Source organism: Corvus hawaiiensis, chromosome 16 (genome assembly GCF_020740725.1).
Source record: "Corvus hawaiiensis isolate bCorHaw1 chromosome 16, bCorHaw1.pri.cur, whole genome shotgun sequence".
Classification (NCBI taxonomy): Eukaryota; Metazoa; Chordata; class Aves; order Passeriformes; family Corvidae; genus Corvus; species Corvus hawaiiensis.
In genome coordinates this window covers 12,301,104-12,319,592 of record NC_063228.1, presented here as the reverse complement: position 1 = coordinate 12,319,592, position 18,489 = coordinate 12,301,104, and the positions used below count along the sequence as shown (strand labels likewise).

The following is an 18,489-nucleotide window of genomic DNA, read 5'->3' as shown; positions in this document are numbered from 1 at the left end:
TGAGTTATAATGTATGATGGACTGAAACATGGTTGTAAGATGTATTTTTCTTAATTTGGCTAGCTTGGCTTCTCACTGAACTGTTTTGGTTTGTATTTGTACTGGCCACTGGTAGCCTCTGATGACTCTGAGCACCTTTACCCATTGGCTCTGCAGAAAGCAGACTGCAATTCTTGGAGCTCCTCCTTCCCTTCTGATATTTTATTTCTCCAGGATATATTTTATGTATCACGCTGTACATTTCCCAGCACAATGATTAGTTACACCTCTGAATATGTCAGGAGATGGGAACGTGGTTCTGCTTCCTTCCATCACTTCTGGCCCTTCGCATAATACAGAAAGAAATGAGCTGTTTCTCCTGCAAGCAGTGGAACAAATCAGCAGCAATAGTCTCTCATGCCTCATCTGTTCTCTTATGCTGAAGGAGAAGATGGGACCTGGATCAGTTTTTCATTTGCACATCTATTGTTGGAATAGATCATTTGTCATGTAGAGAGCAGAGTTTCAGCATGCCAATGTGTTCCCATCCCTGGGTGGGACAGGTCCTTTGACAACCACAGCCAGAACATCCAGGCAGGCAACCTTGGCTGCTGTAGATTCCCACAGGATTGGCATCTCCAGGGCAGAACTGATACAACAGCTTTCAGTTGAATCCTTCATCACTACCGTAATGCAGACTGCAGACAAGTATTGAAAGGAGTTACATCCAGCAAGGAATGACTGGAGTTCACCAAATCCCCGTGAGTCAGCACTCACTGGAATCTTCCTAGAGGCCCAGGACATCTCTGAAAGTAAATGAAACAGTTTGGCTGCATGTACCTGACAGTCTCTTTTTGCCCTCACTTCTTTAGAATAGTTGCTTCCACAGGGAATTTTAAAGTCCTGAAGAAATGTGTATCTACTGGTAAATAAGAAATGTATCAAGAATAACTTTGGAACTTTTCCAAATTGATGCCACACAGTAGTAGGATCCATGAGAATACTAAGACCCTGCTGCTGGTCGAAAGGAAGATTCAAAAGAAGAAAAAGGTTCTGTCCCTGAATGTCTGTATCACTGTTCTGCCAAGGACAGTACCACAGCTGGGTATGTATGGTTCAAAAAGGCAAAAATACAAATCTGAATTTATGCAATAACTTTTAAAAATTGTTTTGTGCCTATTTCCCCCATTTTTCTATAATGTAGAAGTGTCTGAAAATGTGAATGAAGTAGAAGCTCATGAGAGCAAAGCATGGAAGGAAGAAGATACGAAGTTGTAGAATTGTAAAGTAATTCTGGTTGGAAGGACCAGGGTGCACCAGGGCACCTCTAAGGATGGAGATTGTGCACCCTTATGGGCTCATCTGTTCCAGTGACTGAAGGTCCTGATAGTGGAAACCTCTCTCGTTGCAAGTCAAGTTTGTTGTCCCTTGTCTTCCCAGCATGTGCCTGGCTCTGTTTCACTGATAATCTCTCTGTCCTTTGTGGCAGGGTACGGAAGAGGAGATGCATTTCCCGTAGAAATCCTTGTGCTCTGGACTGGCTCCCAGCATTCCTGAGCTCACCCAGCCCTTGCTGGTGTGGTGAGGCAGTAGGCTAAAGCTGTGCATCCCATTCCTCAGGAATGTCCATCTGTGCCTACCCAGGCCCCATGGAGGGTAATGGGAGAGAGATGGAATTTAAAATTTAAAGGGAAGTTCAAAGGCAGCTAAATATTTTTTACTCTTTAAATCAGCACTCTGATCTCTGAAACTTTTAGGTTTTATTTTAGCTCCAAGTGAGTGTGTAGCTACTAGTGGGTTTTTCTGAGTACATATTGAAGGGACAGTTCATTTTAGCTACATGAGTAGCTCACATGTGTGGTAAAATATTTTAATTTTCTACATGCCTTTGTTCAGAATGATGTGCAGATGAACACCTCTATTTCCCTAATGTTTAGCCTGCCCATAAAAGAGAATTTTGCCTTGACTTCAATGAGTACATTTTAAACTGAAGTCACTTTTGGCTTAGATTTCCTAAACGTTAGAGTTGTTTCATCTTCAGTAAGCCTGCTTATCAGCTCCTAAATAAATCTTTCTTACTGCAATCAAGTGATAGAATTAAAAGAAGAAAAATATGAAAATGCAGAAATCCGATACTAATTAGTTTTATTTTATCATACTCAAGGTCAAATGAAGTTGATGGCCCATTTTTTAATTGATATATTGATTACAGTTTTGGAAGAAGTGGTGGTGGAATTCAGCAAAAATGATTGAGGTGGTACAAATGCTTATAAATCTGTCCCACATTGTTCGTGTTCTTTAATTGTAATTGTCTGATAAAACTTCCATCAGTTTCTGTAATTAACCTAATGGTCTAAATGAATTTCCAGATCACTGGTTATTCATTTCAATATAGAAAATGCCATTACATTGAGTTTAATTAATCCTAAGTAAGTTCACAGTCTATTGTACCATTGGAATAGAATTTTATTGTTTTAACTGTTTAAATTATGAATATGATTTCCTCTCATCTTGTTTGTCCTATTTATGGACTTGAGTGCTAATTTTCTATTCATGCTAACATAGCATAAACCCCTTATAATTAAAATATTTAAAACCCAATGCTCTTCAAGCATGCATCCTCAAAATATCAGTGTAGATGTTTTTTTGTATTTATTGTTTCAACTATTTTTAAACAGAATTCAGTCAGTGCCAAACTCATAATCCCATGATATGCCCATATAAGAACATCTTATTTGTCTTGATATTCCTTTCACAGAAGTACATGTGACAGATAAGCACTCACCAGAGAATACTTTTGCTTTGCGTCAGACAGATATTAAAACAATAAACTATGTTACCCTGGGATTTTAGCTTATGAGCAACCAGGAAACAACAAGGCAAAGATGAGATGTTTTTGAAAGGTGGGAAGGCACTTCTTTTGGAAAATTCCCTGGAAACCTTTGGTCCAGTAATATTTTTGACAAGAAATATTTTTAATGCTAAAGTTTGTTTTTTTGGGTTTTTTTAATCAGGAAAACATGCTTCATTCCTTCAGAGGAGACATTAGATATGTTCCAAAATTATCCCCATATTCCTACTATTCCACGCATTATGTGCTAGGAGAGAAGAGAAATCTATGGCACAAGCATAAAGTATTAATTTCATGATATGGGAATTTTGTTCTCTGTTAAAAATATCACCACTTACATATAGCAGACAGATGTCCTAGTTTAAAAAAGATTTTTTTTTTTTCCTGTGGGTGTTTTAATTCATAGATGGAGGATGGTTCAGGATCTTGCTTATAGAATAAATAAGGAAAATCATAAATACACATTTTATATTTATAAAGACCACATCCAATAGTAGGATTTACTGTATTTGAGGACTCATTGTGATACAGAAATGAAAATTAAAGCAAGCCTGTCTGTGCAGTATGTCCTTGCTTTAGAAGTAGGTTACTTGGCTCAGGAATATTAGTAAACCACCTAAAAACTGCTGTATGAAACCATTTTCATATTTCTTGTTTCAGTGAAGACATTCCAGGTTTTATTTTCCTGTGGCATTCTTAATGGATTGAAGGAAGACCTTTGACATTTCTGTTATGTTCTGGGATATTTTCAATACCAAGAAAATTACATAGGGAAAATAGAAATTTTCAAAAGGTGATTCAAAGTGCGCTTCTGAGACAAATCATTAGTCGAAGCATTTGGTTTAGAAACCTTGATTCCGTTGATTTTGTCAGGTTTAATCTGTTGCACACATGTAATCACCTGAAAATTATACTGTAATGATGGTAGTTTGCTGACGCTCCAAGCAGCTGCAGGGTAGGTGCTCCTGGCACTTGGTGTATCCTTCTCTGGGTTTTGTATGTCACTCATGACTGACCTCATTCAATCCAAATGGACATATATTGCAATGACATCAATGATTCATTTGTTCTGATTTTATTGTTGTAGTTTTTCTTAATTTAACTGTTTGGTAGGCTTGCCAATTTGAATTAGAATATGTGTCAGGAATGGTTTAAAAGATGAGTATTTATATGGTATAAATAATTTGCCGGCACTACAGTATTTCTGAATTGAATGTAGGAAGGTTCTGCAAACTAAATTTTTAATTGGTCTGTTTTCTCTTAAGGTGAATTGGGATGGCAGGTCACTTCATCACTAATGAAATATACATCAGTGGATTGTATTTACACGTTGGTGGTTTTGTCTGCTTTTTACTGCTTCATAGGAAACAGAGCAGTCCTGCAAAGGAGGCTGTGATTGAACCAAATTAACCATTGTAGGGCTGCAATTCCTGACTGAGGGTGCAAAACTCCTGCCAAAGGGAAATGTCCATACATCTGGGAAGAGCAATCACACATATCATTTCCAGGCTGCAAACACCTTATTACTGAACATTTAGGGGTCAAACTATCTTTTGATGCACTTCCTGAATTAAGTGCCTTTATTTATGAAGAGAATCACCCAGCAGTAACCAGGAAAAATGTGCCAAGTGCCCTTCGTGTTTGTATGTTAAATACAGGGGGTTCAGATGAAGGCTTGAAGAAAGAAGATACCAGTAGTAAGTAGGAAGGAAATGGCTTTCCCTAATTCCCTCCCCGATGTATAGAAGTGTAGAGAAATATTGATGTCGTCTCATGTTGAAATGTCTTTAGAAGGTTTTTAAACACTGTTCTGGACCATTGTGTTGGGCCTTGCTTTGATGCAGGATAACACCACTGATTTTCAAGTAAGATAAAAATAGTACAAAATTTTAAAAAATTAAGTAAAACTGTATTCATATATTGCATTATGTTCTTCATTTAAGTATCATCCTGTTTTTAACTGTAAAGTGGACCTCTTTGGGGGTTTGTTTTTTTTTTAGTAGTGTTGCCTGGAATTATTCCTACAACATTTTTTATGTTCTATATCAGTATGCATTGTCTTTCTGTAACTATTTTCAGGATAACTCTCATTTTACCTCCCATCTATCCATATTTTAAATGGTGACTTATAAGTCATCACTAAGATATATTGTACGTGTCCAAAATCTATAAACATGGCTTTCATTTCACTCCCACAAATGTTTTTAAGGGCCTTGCTGTTTACCCTCATTCCTCTGTTGATCTGTTCAGTGCTGGAGCAGTGTGTCTGAACTAGCAGGCTTAGGAGTTTCGGAAAGAGAGACACGTCCTGAATTGTGTCACTGAGTTTTTTTCCACTTATGCACAACCCTACACGTGGACAGGGGGAGATGGCTGGAAATATAGTGAGTTGTGGGGAGTGTCTCTGTCCTTTAGTTCAAATAATAAAAATTGTGCGTGGCCAGGGACAGTTGGGAACTCGGGTGCCTCCCCTTGGTGTCCTGCTCTTGGTGGACACACAGCACTTGGCCACTGGCAGCACTTGTGGCTAACCTGTTATGTAGGGCAATAGGATTGTTTGGACTTAGTCCTCTCAGTAGGCAGATAAACACTGAGAATTACATTTAGTAATTACATTTTCTATGTACACTGTATTTACATAGTGAGAATTACATTCAATATTATTTTGCATCGTGTTCTGTGATGCAGCTGTACATCAGACCCCTTTGTGCACAGTCCTGGATGCCGCCTTCCAAAGTCTCCCTGGCCTTGCATCTCTGCTGTGTCACTCATTCTTAGTACCAGACACACAGTGTTGACTGTACATCTCAAATCATCCTGTCTGTCAGATAGCAAACTTAATTTTGTGCTTTTCAGTTTAGCCTGTAAGATTTGGTTTCAAATAAAGGCACACCTTAGTGTCACTATTTTGTGATGGCTGTTATTGAATCATGGCTCTCAGAACCATGCTGTGTACAGCAAAATTCAACCTGAATTTCACAGATAGTAAGTGCTTTTTAGAAATTTACATTTTTAGTATCAATATGACTTTGCAGGTGCAATTCTTTGTTTTGGCAATTTTTCCATTATGGTTTGGATTAGGTTAACAGCTGGGTTTTTCCTCTATTACTTCCTGCCTAAATTGTTCCCAATGGATTCTGACTATGCTCTTTTTACAGTTTAATAATTTTGTTGAGCTTTAGGAATCCTTGTATGATCCAAACAGTATTTCTTGTCACTAAATAACTGACTTTCATAAAAACTCAAATCACTAAATTTTGTCATCTCTTTATAGCAGTGCTACTCTTCATCCAGCTTTCCACAACCATGGCCTTTTTCCTTTGTCTCGGAAATGGTGCTTTGTTAGACACGGGATTTCTTCCATTTGCTTGAAACGTATAGCTGTCCAATCACTGGGAACACTAGACAAGATATTGATCACTTTGATCATCTATATTTGAAGATTGTTCTTTAATTTAAGATCAAACGTGTCTTCTCTGATCTCTACTGTTTCTTTTCCTTTATGGCCTGGGTGCTTTGTTTTTACCTCCTGAGCTTTTTCTTCTTTGTTAGTCATTTCTTTTGTGAAAAGCCAACTATTCCTTGTACCTCAACTATTTGTAATTTCAGCTATGCAGTACTCTCATTTTGATTTTCAGTACATCATAAGTAATTTAACCACCACTCAGAGCTTTTTTTTAAATTCAAAGGCGTATGTTGTTGTCATTACATAGCTTTACAAAAGAGTATTCAGTCATCTTAGCTGTTCCTTTGTATCCCTTCATGTCCTCCATTTTCTTCTGCTTGTTCTTGGAAACCCCTTGATGTGTTAGGGTGATGTCAGGCGGCTGCATGTGCCAGTTAAAGAAGATGAGGTATAAGGGAACTTCTGATAACCGCAGAATCACCAAATGACTGAATCTGAGTGGCTGAGGTTGGAAGGAGCTCTGGAGACCATGTTGTCCACCCCCTGCTCCAGCAGCAGAGCCTCGAGCAGGCTATCCAGGACCACGCTCAAACAGCTTGTGAATATCTCCAAGGATGGAGATCCTACAGCCCCTCTGGGCACCTGTGCCAGTGACCAGTCACAGGGAAAAAGCTTAGGCAGGAAGATGAGACACTTTCTAGGCTTGGGTGTCAAGATTTTGCTCAGAAGGTTATAAATGAATGGCATATCATGGTAGCATTCAATATATATTGAAACCAATAGCAGATTGTTTATTGGTACATGAGAAGAGATGAAACAAAATGGATATGGACTTTAAATAGTTGCAAAGGAGACAGTATATGGAAGTCATTGAAATAATAGATCAATTAGATCTGAGAGCAACTTTACGATAACCAAATGAAGTGTTTTGTTTGAACAGTTAAGTGTCTCGCTATAATTTAACATAGGGATAAGCACATTAAATGGTAGGTTGCTTTTTACTGAAATATTTAGGTTACGGTTTTTTGTGTGCATTTGATTACAGTTTGGTATGGAAAAATCTAAAAATATGATTCTTCCCATGTCTGAGGCTGAAATATTTGAAGGCAGTTTTTTAAAGCAGTTGTCTGTCCCTTTCTAGAAATATTTACTGATATGTCAGTATAAAAAGTTTCACCAAATTTATGTGAAATTTGGTGCTAATTTGGATTTGACGGGAAACTTAATGCAGTAGTGTTGTGTAAAAGGATTCAATTACAGTGTGCAGTGTTTTGTAAGTAACTGTCTTGCATAAAAAAGTTAATTAATCAGAGCTGTGTCAATTTCCTTGTGCCATGTCAATTTGCAGTAAGGTAATTAATCACTAATCGCCCAGCGTGCAGCAAACTAAGGGACAATCCATGAGTCATTTGTTGTTATTTTTTTCCAAATAAATGGCACACAGAGCCATGAAGAAACACATCTTGCCTTTCATAATATTTTTATCGACAGTTTTGCATGTTGTAATAGACTGCAGCAACAAGCAGCTGTAGTTCAATGGAATATGAATATTAAAGAAACAAATGAGAGCAGATTTATAGGCCATTGCTTTTTCTGTTATGTCAGTTTTGAGATTACACTGAGCAAATGAACAGTGAAAAATTACTCTTCCATGTGGAGAATGGTGATTAGACTTGTACATTAATTAGAGATTTTTGTTTTCCTTTTTAATGCATTTCAAATGAGAATGTCCTATAAGTAGGGGTTTCTCCAAAGTACAGATATATTCATTCCTAAACAACAGTGTATTATACTGGCATGTATTTTTCTACAATAGTAAGGAAATAATAATTCCATGATTTTAAGTATGGTTCAAAAAATAAATAGCTTGTGAAAGAAAGAAGTAGAAGTGACCAGTTGTGACTGTGTTTGATGTGTATGGGAAATTTACTTTGAATGCAGTTAATTCACAACTAGAACCCAGGGAAAATCATCTCACAACAGTGACAGGTGGAGAAATGTATTTTCAGCCTGCTAATTTTAAACACTGTGAACTTTCTAAAGATTTTTTTTTTTTTTACCCTGAATTTGAAGTGTGTTTATGTACATATATTTATATGTCATTTAAATACCTTTTCATGTTAAAATCTGTGTTAACAGAGCTTACATTTTGCTTGCAGTGTGCTTTGGTCTGTGTATTTAAATGCACAAATCCTCTTTAGCACAGTGTTTATAATTCTTTCAAAGAATGTCACTTAATAATACTTATTACTATTACAGTGAAGGGAAAACACAGCACACATTGGGATAAACTGCTGATTCTGTTCCTGAAATCTCAGATAATATCATATAGATTATTCTGCTTAGCCTTTCTCAGCATGCTACCCATTATTTCTCTTTGTTTTTAATTTATTGTGTTTCCTCAACGGGGATCCTCCTGAACCATGGGAATAATGTAAATGTGTCTCCCTGTCTTTCTAGCAGTTAAACTGCGCCGCAGTAAATTAGCGATAAACTGATTCAAACACGATGTAACATGAAAATTCTTCACCATAAAACATTTGCAAACTCTTGGTGGCAGATGACCTGCTACTCTGTGCAGAGGAGGAGAGATTAGGAGTGATGAGAGGTAGATCTGCTCATCTATTTTGATGGCACACCTTTCTTGGGGCATATGGCACCCTCATACAAATTCAAACCGCAGCACAAATGTGAAGAATAATTGCCCATTAAAGTGGCTGTATATTTTTATGTCTTTGATACAAAATCTGCCCCCTGTTGTTTTTTGCATCTGCTGCTCTTTCATCTATCCCAAAGCTTTAAAACTTTAATACGCAGTGTATAACCCTTAAGTATTTTTTGCCAGGTTATATTCCTCTGTTTGAGAACTCAAGCTTTTCATTGTTCTTTCAGTCTTTGTTTTCCCAGGCCTGTGTTGAGATATGGTGCCTACAAATTGCACCTCCCTGTCATGTTCATTCAATGAAAAATTAGTAAAACAAATGCTCATATTACGTCTTCTGGGACAAATTAACGTTTGATTAAACTTCATCTGTGAACTCAAAGATTAAGTTTTTCTTCCTTATGCTCATATTTGCTTTTTCTGTAAAATCATTTGTTACCTATATTTTGCTGATATACTACCATGAATCCATGGTACCATGTTAATTCCAAAAGCCTTTTTATTTGCTTAAATGTGGCAATTTGCTGGCCATATTTCATATTTGAGATCTAAACTGAAGTTCCTGACAGTGATTCCATGTTTACAAAGTGTAAGAAGAGAAAAATTTGTAGACAATATTCATTGTAATAATTTTATTTTAAAATTTTATTTTCATTTAGGCTATAGTAGATGATTTGTAGGATTTTGGATAATTATATTGAGCAAAGCCAAGGATTTCTACAGCATATTATTTATACTCTAATTTTTTTAATTTGAAAAAGTAAAATTGCAGAGTGACTGTAGGAACTGAGTTTTGTGGTTGCTGTTGTAGTCTCATTCATATTTGAATAGCTGAATGAATATAGAATGGATGGGGCCATTAGATGAAAATGTAAATTGTTTTCAATGGCTTGATGTTTGATTATGTTTTGTCCTTAGAAAAGTCTTTATAACCTCATGTTATCACCTCCTATCATCACTGTGCACTTGGAGAAATCTGCCTTTTCTCTGTCACAGATCAGAAGAATTCCAGTCATCAAATTACTTTGATGAATTTAAGCTACTTTTGCTTAGAAGTGGGCTCAGGTGCTTCCCTGCTGAGAGTCAAACATATTTTCAACCCCATTATAATAGCATTTTCACTGACTGAGTTTCAGCAGTTTGGCACTGAGGCACTAAGGAAGGTTGACCTACAAACTGTAAGTCATTAAAACCCCTACCCCTCCTGGCTACTATATTCATTACTTTTGGGACTGGTTAATAGCATTTAATGCTTCCTGATGGGACAGCTCTTTTCATAAAACTCTTTTTATGAAGTCCATTCTTCAGTTGTGTTCTAATGCTGCCACTTGTGCTGGTTATTTTGGGGTGAGGATATTAAAAAGTTGGTAGCAAAATAAATTCTGTGGTTATTACATATTCCTACCTATCTGATTTCTCAGCTGGACTGAAGGAGCATAATGGGGTTTTTTCTGAACTCAAATCCAGGGCGACAAAATCTGTTGATTATTTTACCTCTTACCTTAATCTCTGACATTACTACCTGACAATAGAAATGTGTTTTCAGATACTCTGATTTTCAGATGGACCCAAAGCAATTTTTGGGATGGATAAGATTCTGTTATGTATAAACTCAACTGTTAGACCTCACTTGATTGTAAGAGCTTGCAAGGCTACTCTTAGTCCCATGTTTAGTTTCCATCATGTCTGATCCTCTTCATGACAGAACTGCCAATCACTGATCTGCCTTCTACTAATTGCATCTTCAAGTTTTTTAATGCTTTGTTTTACTTTAGACATTTTATGCTCTGTGACTTTATTGAGAGAACAATGCAAGGCAAGCGTAGCAAAACAATTACATTACTTCAGGCTTCTCATTCCAACTCATCCTTTGTGTTGCAGATCCTTTGAAAATGATGAAAAAAATCACTATCTTGTCTTAGCATCTCCCATGACTGAGCCTCCCATACAGGTTTTGGATTTGGTAAACTCTTATGGCCTAAGTGACTCTCCCTGCTATCTCAGTTTTCTTCCTCCTTCTCCTCCTTTGTTAAGAGAAAGCCTTTTTTCTCATGAAAATGTAACTCTCTTAAAAAAAATTATTTTTGACTCAATCATTGATGGGGTGCTCTGCTTTTCCAGTGACTTTTTTTGGGGAAAGCATTCACTGTCTGTGAATTTAAGGTCAGTGAGATTTAAGGTCAGTGACCCACCTTGTAATTCTTTCCAAAGTGTGACTGTGACTGTGAAGAATAAAGAGAATTTAGGATAAATGCTCAATTGTTGCAAAATATATATTTTAATATGTCTGTATGAAAGCTGGATTGAATGATACAATTCAAAGGAAAAAATGTTCACCACATTAGAAGTTCATTCTTTCACAGAGGCATATCCTCAGTGTCTCCCAGCAATTCCAGTTGGTTTTAATTAGACTTATATTTATTCATTTCTTCCAGAAACCAAGAGATAGGCCCAAGTCTTCCCACACGTGTGAGGGGTGTGGCCGTATGCAGGAGTTAATTGGGAATTAATTTCAACAGAACATTTTACTGCAAAAAGATTGCTTAGGACAACTGCTGTAACTATTGCCAAATGTAGGTGTTCATTACAAGGAATTAATTACGGTAACAGATCTCTGGGCAGGGCTTTCCAGGCCATGTCTTGCAAGCCCAGGATGGTATTTCATATCTTACATTGCTTGAGCTTAGGCTGTTTTGGGGTTAGCTGGATTTTCTCTACCACTTCTGTTCTTCTCGTGGAAGTCTGTTTTCTGTCAATAGTTAGAAAGCTACAGATGCAAGTGAAGAAACTCTAAGGTTGTAAGACTGAATTATTTTTTTTTCGTAATTGCTATTTAGGTCAGAGAAATCTCTCTTAATTTTGACAGTTTGAGAGTGTCCCTAAAGACTATAGTTTATCATTTGACATGTCCACCATTTCAGATACCAATTTTTCCTGGCCATTCTCTCAAGTCCATTTGCCTAAGTAAACTCTTCTCAGCACTGGTTTGTTGGGTTTGTTTCTTTTTATTTATTTAGTTTCATTTTTGTTTTTTTAAGACACAAATTGACTATCAATTTATTGGAGAAACTTCTAGAAATGCCTATTAGTTGGAAAGGAGTGATTTTTCTATGGCAGGCAGACTACAGCTGAACATCACTTACACAAAGATAACTGGACTGGATTAGATCAGTTCTCCATCTAGTCCAATAACTCTGTTTGGGAAGGAGCAAAAGCTGGATGCCCAAAGAAAAGTTGTAAGACTGGAGGGAGTGTGTAGGTCTTTAGTTTCTTTGAACATTATGTAAGTTTATCTTGTGCATTTTCCTTTGCATATTGCATTATTTTTTATACAAGGCTGTATACTTGGAAAGGAAAAGGACGACAGTTAAGTGGTTCCAACAGAAGGTCATAATTCTGTCACTACTGTATTTACACCAGTCCATACTCAATCTTATTGAATATACAAAGTACTTACAGCATCCAAATTTCACATATACATTGTATATGTTGTTTTTCCTTAAGAGAGATGTTTTCCAGTACAATTCCTTTAAGAATTCTTAAATGCAGTTGCTTGCAGAGTTATCAACAGAATATCAAGTTCTGCAAGTTCATCTCTCTGATTTTGACACATTCATTTCATATTCCTTATAAAATATGGTATTTGTACTTTCTGAGATCTAATTTATTTGTATTGCCATAAGATTGGTTTATGTTGTATCACAGACATGTAAATCTTAGCAGAATTACTGTGTAACCTTTTTGTCAGTGTGAGGGACCTAGCAAAGCCCCAAAGCTACAGCAGAAAGGCAGTAATAGAGAAATCACCATAATTACAGTGTTTGCCTTCACATGTTCAGCCAGCAAGGCCTAAAAGTTGTGAATTTTTTCATTTTCTTTTTTTCAAGGTTCAAGGCTTCTTTACAATTTGATGCTCAATGAAGACTGAAATAAATGCATGTTTCAGATTTGAAATTTTTTATACATCAGTATTTCCATTTGCTTGCTTTTTATTAGAGCTTTGCTAAGCAATATTTGTTTTATTTCTTTATTTACATATTGAAAAAAAAAATTCAACACAGTGAAGTACATCTGATGTAAGCTGAGTGCCAACAGAGCTGGATTTGATTTTTATCTGTCTCACTGATGGATTCATTCAAGAAATACCTGTTGTAATGTTGACACGCAATATATGTACAAAGTACTGCTTAAAAAAACTGTCAGAGAAAGCAAAGTGGGAAATTTTGTTTGTTGTTTTGATGTTTTATTATTATTCATTCAATTAAAAAGTTATCAAGAGATGTTTTACAGAACTTCTCAAGAGAGAAGTTTTACAGAACAAAAACCTCTAATACTGCATTAATGTTTGATTTCTTGATTTCAGTTTTTTGATTAAAATATTTTAAGTCTCACATGGAATGGTAATTAATGTTCACAGTTCCGATGACAATACTAAAATGTCTGAGTTAATTTCTTTGTTATATATTAAGTTATTTCTATTTGGTCTGAATATTACCTGGATTCAGATGTATTCCTAAAATATGCAAGTCTTGCCTTTGAAGGAATAAAAGGTACAGTTATGTACGTGGTGCAAGCCCAAAAAAAAGAGAAAAGAGAGGGAAAACTCTTTCCATTATTGCACAGTTAAGAGCCAGTTCATAATCAACTCTTGAGCAAAAGCAAGGCTCTGTTCAATTGGCAAAACCAGTGGATAATTTAGATGACTTGAGGTCACCTAAGTCTCTAATGTCTCAGCCCCACTCAAAACAGGGCTGACTTTAGAAGACAGATCCAATAATGTGATGCAAATATCTCTGACATTATAAATTTGAGCCTGAACTTGGACCTCAGGAGTCTCCTGGTAGCAGTGTTGGCTGAACCAGTCAACGCTCTTTTTAATAGTGTCTTCTGAGAAACTCCGATCCATATATGACACTGCCATCCAAATTCCCAGTTTGCTGCCTGCTGTTTGCATGCAGAGATTTGTGTGAAAAGATGACTTAAAAGACTTTGGTGACTCCCTCGTCCAGCTACAGGCAAGCTTTTCTATAACCACAACCCCACTGCTTGCTTCGGAACACGGACATTGCGCATTAACCTCTGTTTTTTTCCCTCTGCAGTGCCAGGATTTCCCTACCCTGCTGCGACTGCAGCTGCTGCGTACAGAGGTGCCCACCTACGAGGCCGAGGTCGCACAGTGTACAACACGTTCCGTGCAGCAGCTCCCCCTCCTCCCATTCCAGCCTACGGCGGGTAAGGAGCTCGGCTTCCCTCACCTCTGGCTCAGCATGGATCCCGGGAGCCTGGGCACGGTTCCCGGCCCTGCTGCATGCGGGTCGTGCCTGCCCGGCACCGGCGCCTCGCACAGCGGCTTGAAAAATGACTGTAATTTGTACTGCCATGCTTGGTGGCCTTAAGCATTTCAGATGTCACATATTGTTATGTAAATGCTCCTGCAAACGGAGCGCTCTGGAACAGAGAGATTGTTTCGGCTAAAGGTATATTTTTGATGATTGCAAACATCTGGTTATTAAGGAGGTTGGATCGAGTTAACTTCTTTTTCTTCAAATCGCCTGCTGAAAGTTCTCTGCACCCAAAAGCTTAGTGCTGTATTTATAGAGATATATATATATATATATTTTTTTTTTTTTTTTAATTGCAGTTTGCTTAGTTTTTGTAGTTGCCATCTTTGCCATGATAGAAATCTGGGGTGCTTCTCTTAGGACCATGGGTTTTGTTTGCTTAAATAATGCCTTAAGATTTCACTGTCGGTGATCTGCATTTACTAAAACCAAGTAGTAAGGAACCAACTAAGGAACCAAGAAGAGGAGTTTATAGTATTAATTTCTAGAGACTCTATAATCTTCTTTATTTCAGAAGATTGTTTGGGTTTTATGTATATTTTTAGGGGAAAGGAAGAAGAAACAAATTCTCCTGAAGCACTGCAAAGGCTGTCACAGAAAGGCTTTGTATGCTGCGTGTCATACTTAGAACCCCTAATAACACTGGCAAAAGATTTTCAGCTATTAAGAAATTGGAAAATCTGGAAAATCAAAAAACTTAGCAGATCCCAGGCCAGAGTAATATTTTGTCATAAAAACTTAAAGTTATTTTGCCACTACCTCTCTATAGAGCTGCTGGATCTTTCTGGAAAGGCATCAGGAAGGGTTGGCACAGGCAGTGAGAGAAGGTGATCTGTCTCTCTCTCTCTCTCTCCCTCCCTCTTTATCTCTCCCTGCCCTCACTAAAATCCCATTCAGCAGCTCCTTGGCTCCCTTTGGGCTGAGTTTTCAGGGATATATAAGAAAGTCACGTTGACCATTCCTCATGTTGGGGAGTGATCATCTCAAAGAAATAAAGTGTTCCAAAAACTAGTATAAAAATGATGCCACAGAACCGGGTTATTTTGTAAAAGTGTATTCTGTGATTTCATTTGAGTGTTTTGTGTAGGTTATTAAGCAAAACAGTATTGCTACTACTGGAGGAACAGACTCTTTTCTGAAGTTTGCCTGGGTAACCTTTGGGCAAGGATGGTGTCCCACCAAAGTTATCCTATAGTTGCCATACTCTCAGTTAGAGTCAGTCCAGGCATTTGTACATGGTGATGAAGGAAGCAAGCTTAGCATGCCCTGCATTCAGATTTCAATCAGAATTCCTCAGCTACCAAATGGATACTGCATCTAAAGAAAGCAGACTCTCCATCTCTACCTTGTTTAAAAATAAATTACTCAATTTGAACATAGAGTGCAATATGTAGTGAGATAACAAGGTGGGCCACTCAGTTTCATGATGTCATTAACATCACACCTTAGTTAAATACAAAGTCATAAAGGCATATAAGAAAATAATTACCAGCTGTGTGTGACAGTTTTTGGATTGGACAATATTTTTTGGTTAGTATTTGCAAAATGAGTAAATAGTTCCTTACTAATAAGCAACTTAAATTTGCCTTAATTTTAGAGGCTACACGTGGGTGCTCTATGTGTATACATGTGTGGTGCACACATTATTATAATTAGTTCAGTGACTCAGTAGAAAGAATTACATTTCCAAGTGTAGCACATATATATCCTCATGTAATGGTACTGCTGATTGTCAGCATCTTCAGCAGTAAGTTAGATGTGTAAGCACAGAGAACTCCTGCTGTAAGTCAGTACAGAAGTCTTGCAGTCAGGCCCAGCAGTGCTCCAACTTGAACTGGTTTCCAAGAGGTCAGCTCAGCACTCTCACACTCCTCTGCAGGGTGGTTTGACCGGTTGGCTGAAGCTCATTCCCTTCATGCTCGTGCCAAATCTGGCTTCAGAGGGAGCCGTGCATTGCACCGGTCACAGGTCCCATCACCTCATTGCTCTGATGGCTTCCAGCTGTCTGAGAGGAGCCCTTGCTAATCTAGGGCTCACCTTGCCAGAAAACATCATTTGAAACTGCAAAAGTTTGCAATGACTAAGCCCAGTCTTAATTCATGTAGGTCTTAGTTCAGATATTTAATTTTCTCCATCCACCTGTGCTTTACAGGAAGGCCCTGCTTTCTGAATTGCCCTCTTTAGTAATTCATGGATCAGTATGGACATTATACATATCTCTGTTGCACTGATCCACAGCTGGGGTAATAAAGCTTTATTCTGCCATAATTTCTTTGGCCTGGCATATTAGATCTCATGTTGGTATCTTCACTGATACAAGAGTGTAACGTGGAATTTCTGTGTGATACTTTGTTCTCTGCTCAGCTATTCTGTCCTGTGACCCATCAAAGAAGCAGTAAGGAATTTCCATCAGAAAAAAAATCCTTAATCAATGAAAATAAATTGAGAATGTGGTTTTCAGTCACAACGTGAATAGAAGTCAAGGGAAATTACTGAGATAATAAAGAGATCACGGAGAATCAATCAGCTTAGAGAAGGAAGCAAACAACTTGGAATATCATTTGTTGATAAGAAAAATGGAATAAGTTTTGAATGCTCTTTTGCAATTAATTTAGTAGCAATTTCTTATTTTTCACTCAAGGAAGGAGCCCAGCCTTACAGTCAAGTAAACAGTTTCTTACTTAAGTATTTTCAGTCATTAAAAAAAAAAAAAAAGACAATTATTTTCTCTAATGACAGATATAATTTTAATAATAAATTTACATTAAATTCCATCACTGTTTAGTTAGAAAAATATTTCTTTTCAAGAAGGAACCTATGTGTAGTTGCAAAATATAAAGCTGGAGATTGCAATTACCTTTGTTTACTTTTTTTTATTTCATTAACCTTAGATCTTGATCTAACCTCTAGGTCTTGTGGTCATAAGGCAGGATGAGTTATGGTGGTTCCTATTAAAAGGTGCCTTCTGCTGTGCCTCCCACTTACTGGGGAGCAGCAGGCAGGTTTGCTAGGTCTGACAGAAATTGTTGGGTATAACCATATTTAAGGCCATTTTTTTCTTATAAATAAAAGAACAGCACATGTGCTTTAAAATGTGTCATTTGAAAATGGAATTACTGTTCATGAGATACATGGCACTACCCCAATAATTAATGGATCCTTTACTTCTGAGTGAGACATTTCACTAATTCCTTGAGATGTCATCTTGTTTATTAGCTCATGGAAAGTACTTCACTTTTAGCATCTGTGGCATCATCTCTAATGCCTTGAAATATGAGAATGTGCAGCTTACTTATAACTATGTGTAAGTAATGTATGTACCATAAAACCCCACTGATACTGAAATCAGGAGTAAAGCTTGGTTTGTGTGAGAATACTGAATGCTGAAATTTAGAGTTTGGAGGTCTACACTGCATGGAGAGCTTAAACTCAAATGATGCAGCAGGAGAGGGAAACAAGAGATCTTTAATCCGTTGTCAAGAAAACCCAGTGTCACAGTATATCAGGTAGTAGAGCAGTAGTAGGTAGCAGGAGTAGTGAAACTAATGAGAAGCCTTTCTGTTTCAGTATCCTTTGCCTTAAATTCTTCACACGTTTAGTGTGTGATGACTTTGTCTTCACATTTCCTGTCTGCTCCTTTCAGTTCTGATGAAGCTAACAGAGAATTACCTTTCAGTCTGTATCTCCTCCTCTGCTGTCTTTCCTGGGAAAGCAGGGGAAAGCAAGATGCTTTTTTCTGTTTGAAAAGAACGGTTAAAAAAAACCCCAAACCCAACCCTAAATAGAATTGAGAATTTGTGGGGAGTGTGGAGGAGAAATAACAGAGACTATTCAGAAACTTGTTCCCCTTGTTAAAATAAACATTCTCAAGTGCTACTTGCTAACTGATTCAAAATGAAAATACAGCTTTATTTTCCAACCCTTATTCTGAATTCTAAATTTAAGAAGATTAGTATGAGCTACTATATCTCCTCTGGTTGTGATGGGTTTTTCCCACTATATTTCCTTGGGCTCACGTAAACTTCCTCTTACTTAGGACTCTGTGTATGTGCAATTGTTGGAACAAAAAGTGGTTTTTGCCAGCACATATTGATTCATGTCTGCCAGCTTTGTTCTCTGCAGCAATGCCCTCAGTCAGTTTCCCAAAGCAGATGATTTTAACTTGTCCCTGGCAGAAAATGCTGAAACTGGAAAGGCAAGAAACTTGAATTAGAGAACATTTTAGAAAGTTGAAGCTGCCTCTTACAAG

The 18,489-nt window shown here is 37.3% G+C and overlaps 1 protein-coding gene across 34 annotated transcripts in view; it reads left to right on the top strand.

Annotated features, from left to right (window-relative positions):
* RBFOX1 (RNA binding fox-1 homolog 1) overlaps positions 1–18,489 on the top strand; it is a 1,119,677-nt gene that overhangs the window by 1,059,046 nt on the left and 42,142 nt on the right. For all 34 annotated transcript variants that reach the window (XM_048320436.1, XM_048320431.1, XM_048320443.1 and 31 more), the window contains one exon: positions 13,998–14,130. In XM_048320436.1, the coding sequence (XP_048176393.1) occupies positions 13,998–14,130 (133 nt within the window). The remainder of the gene's footprint in view (positions 1–13,997; positions 14,131–18,489) is intronic.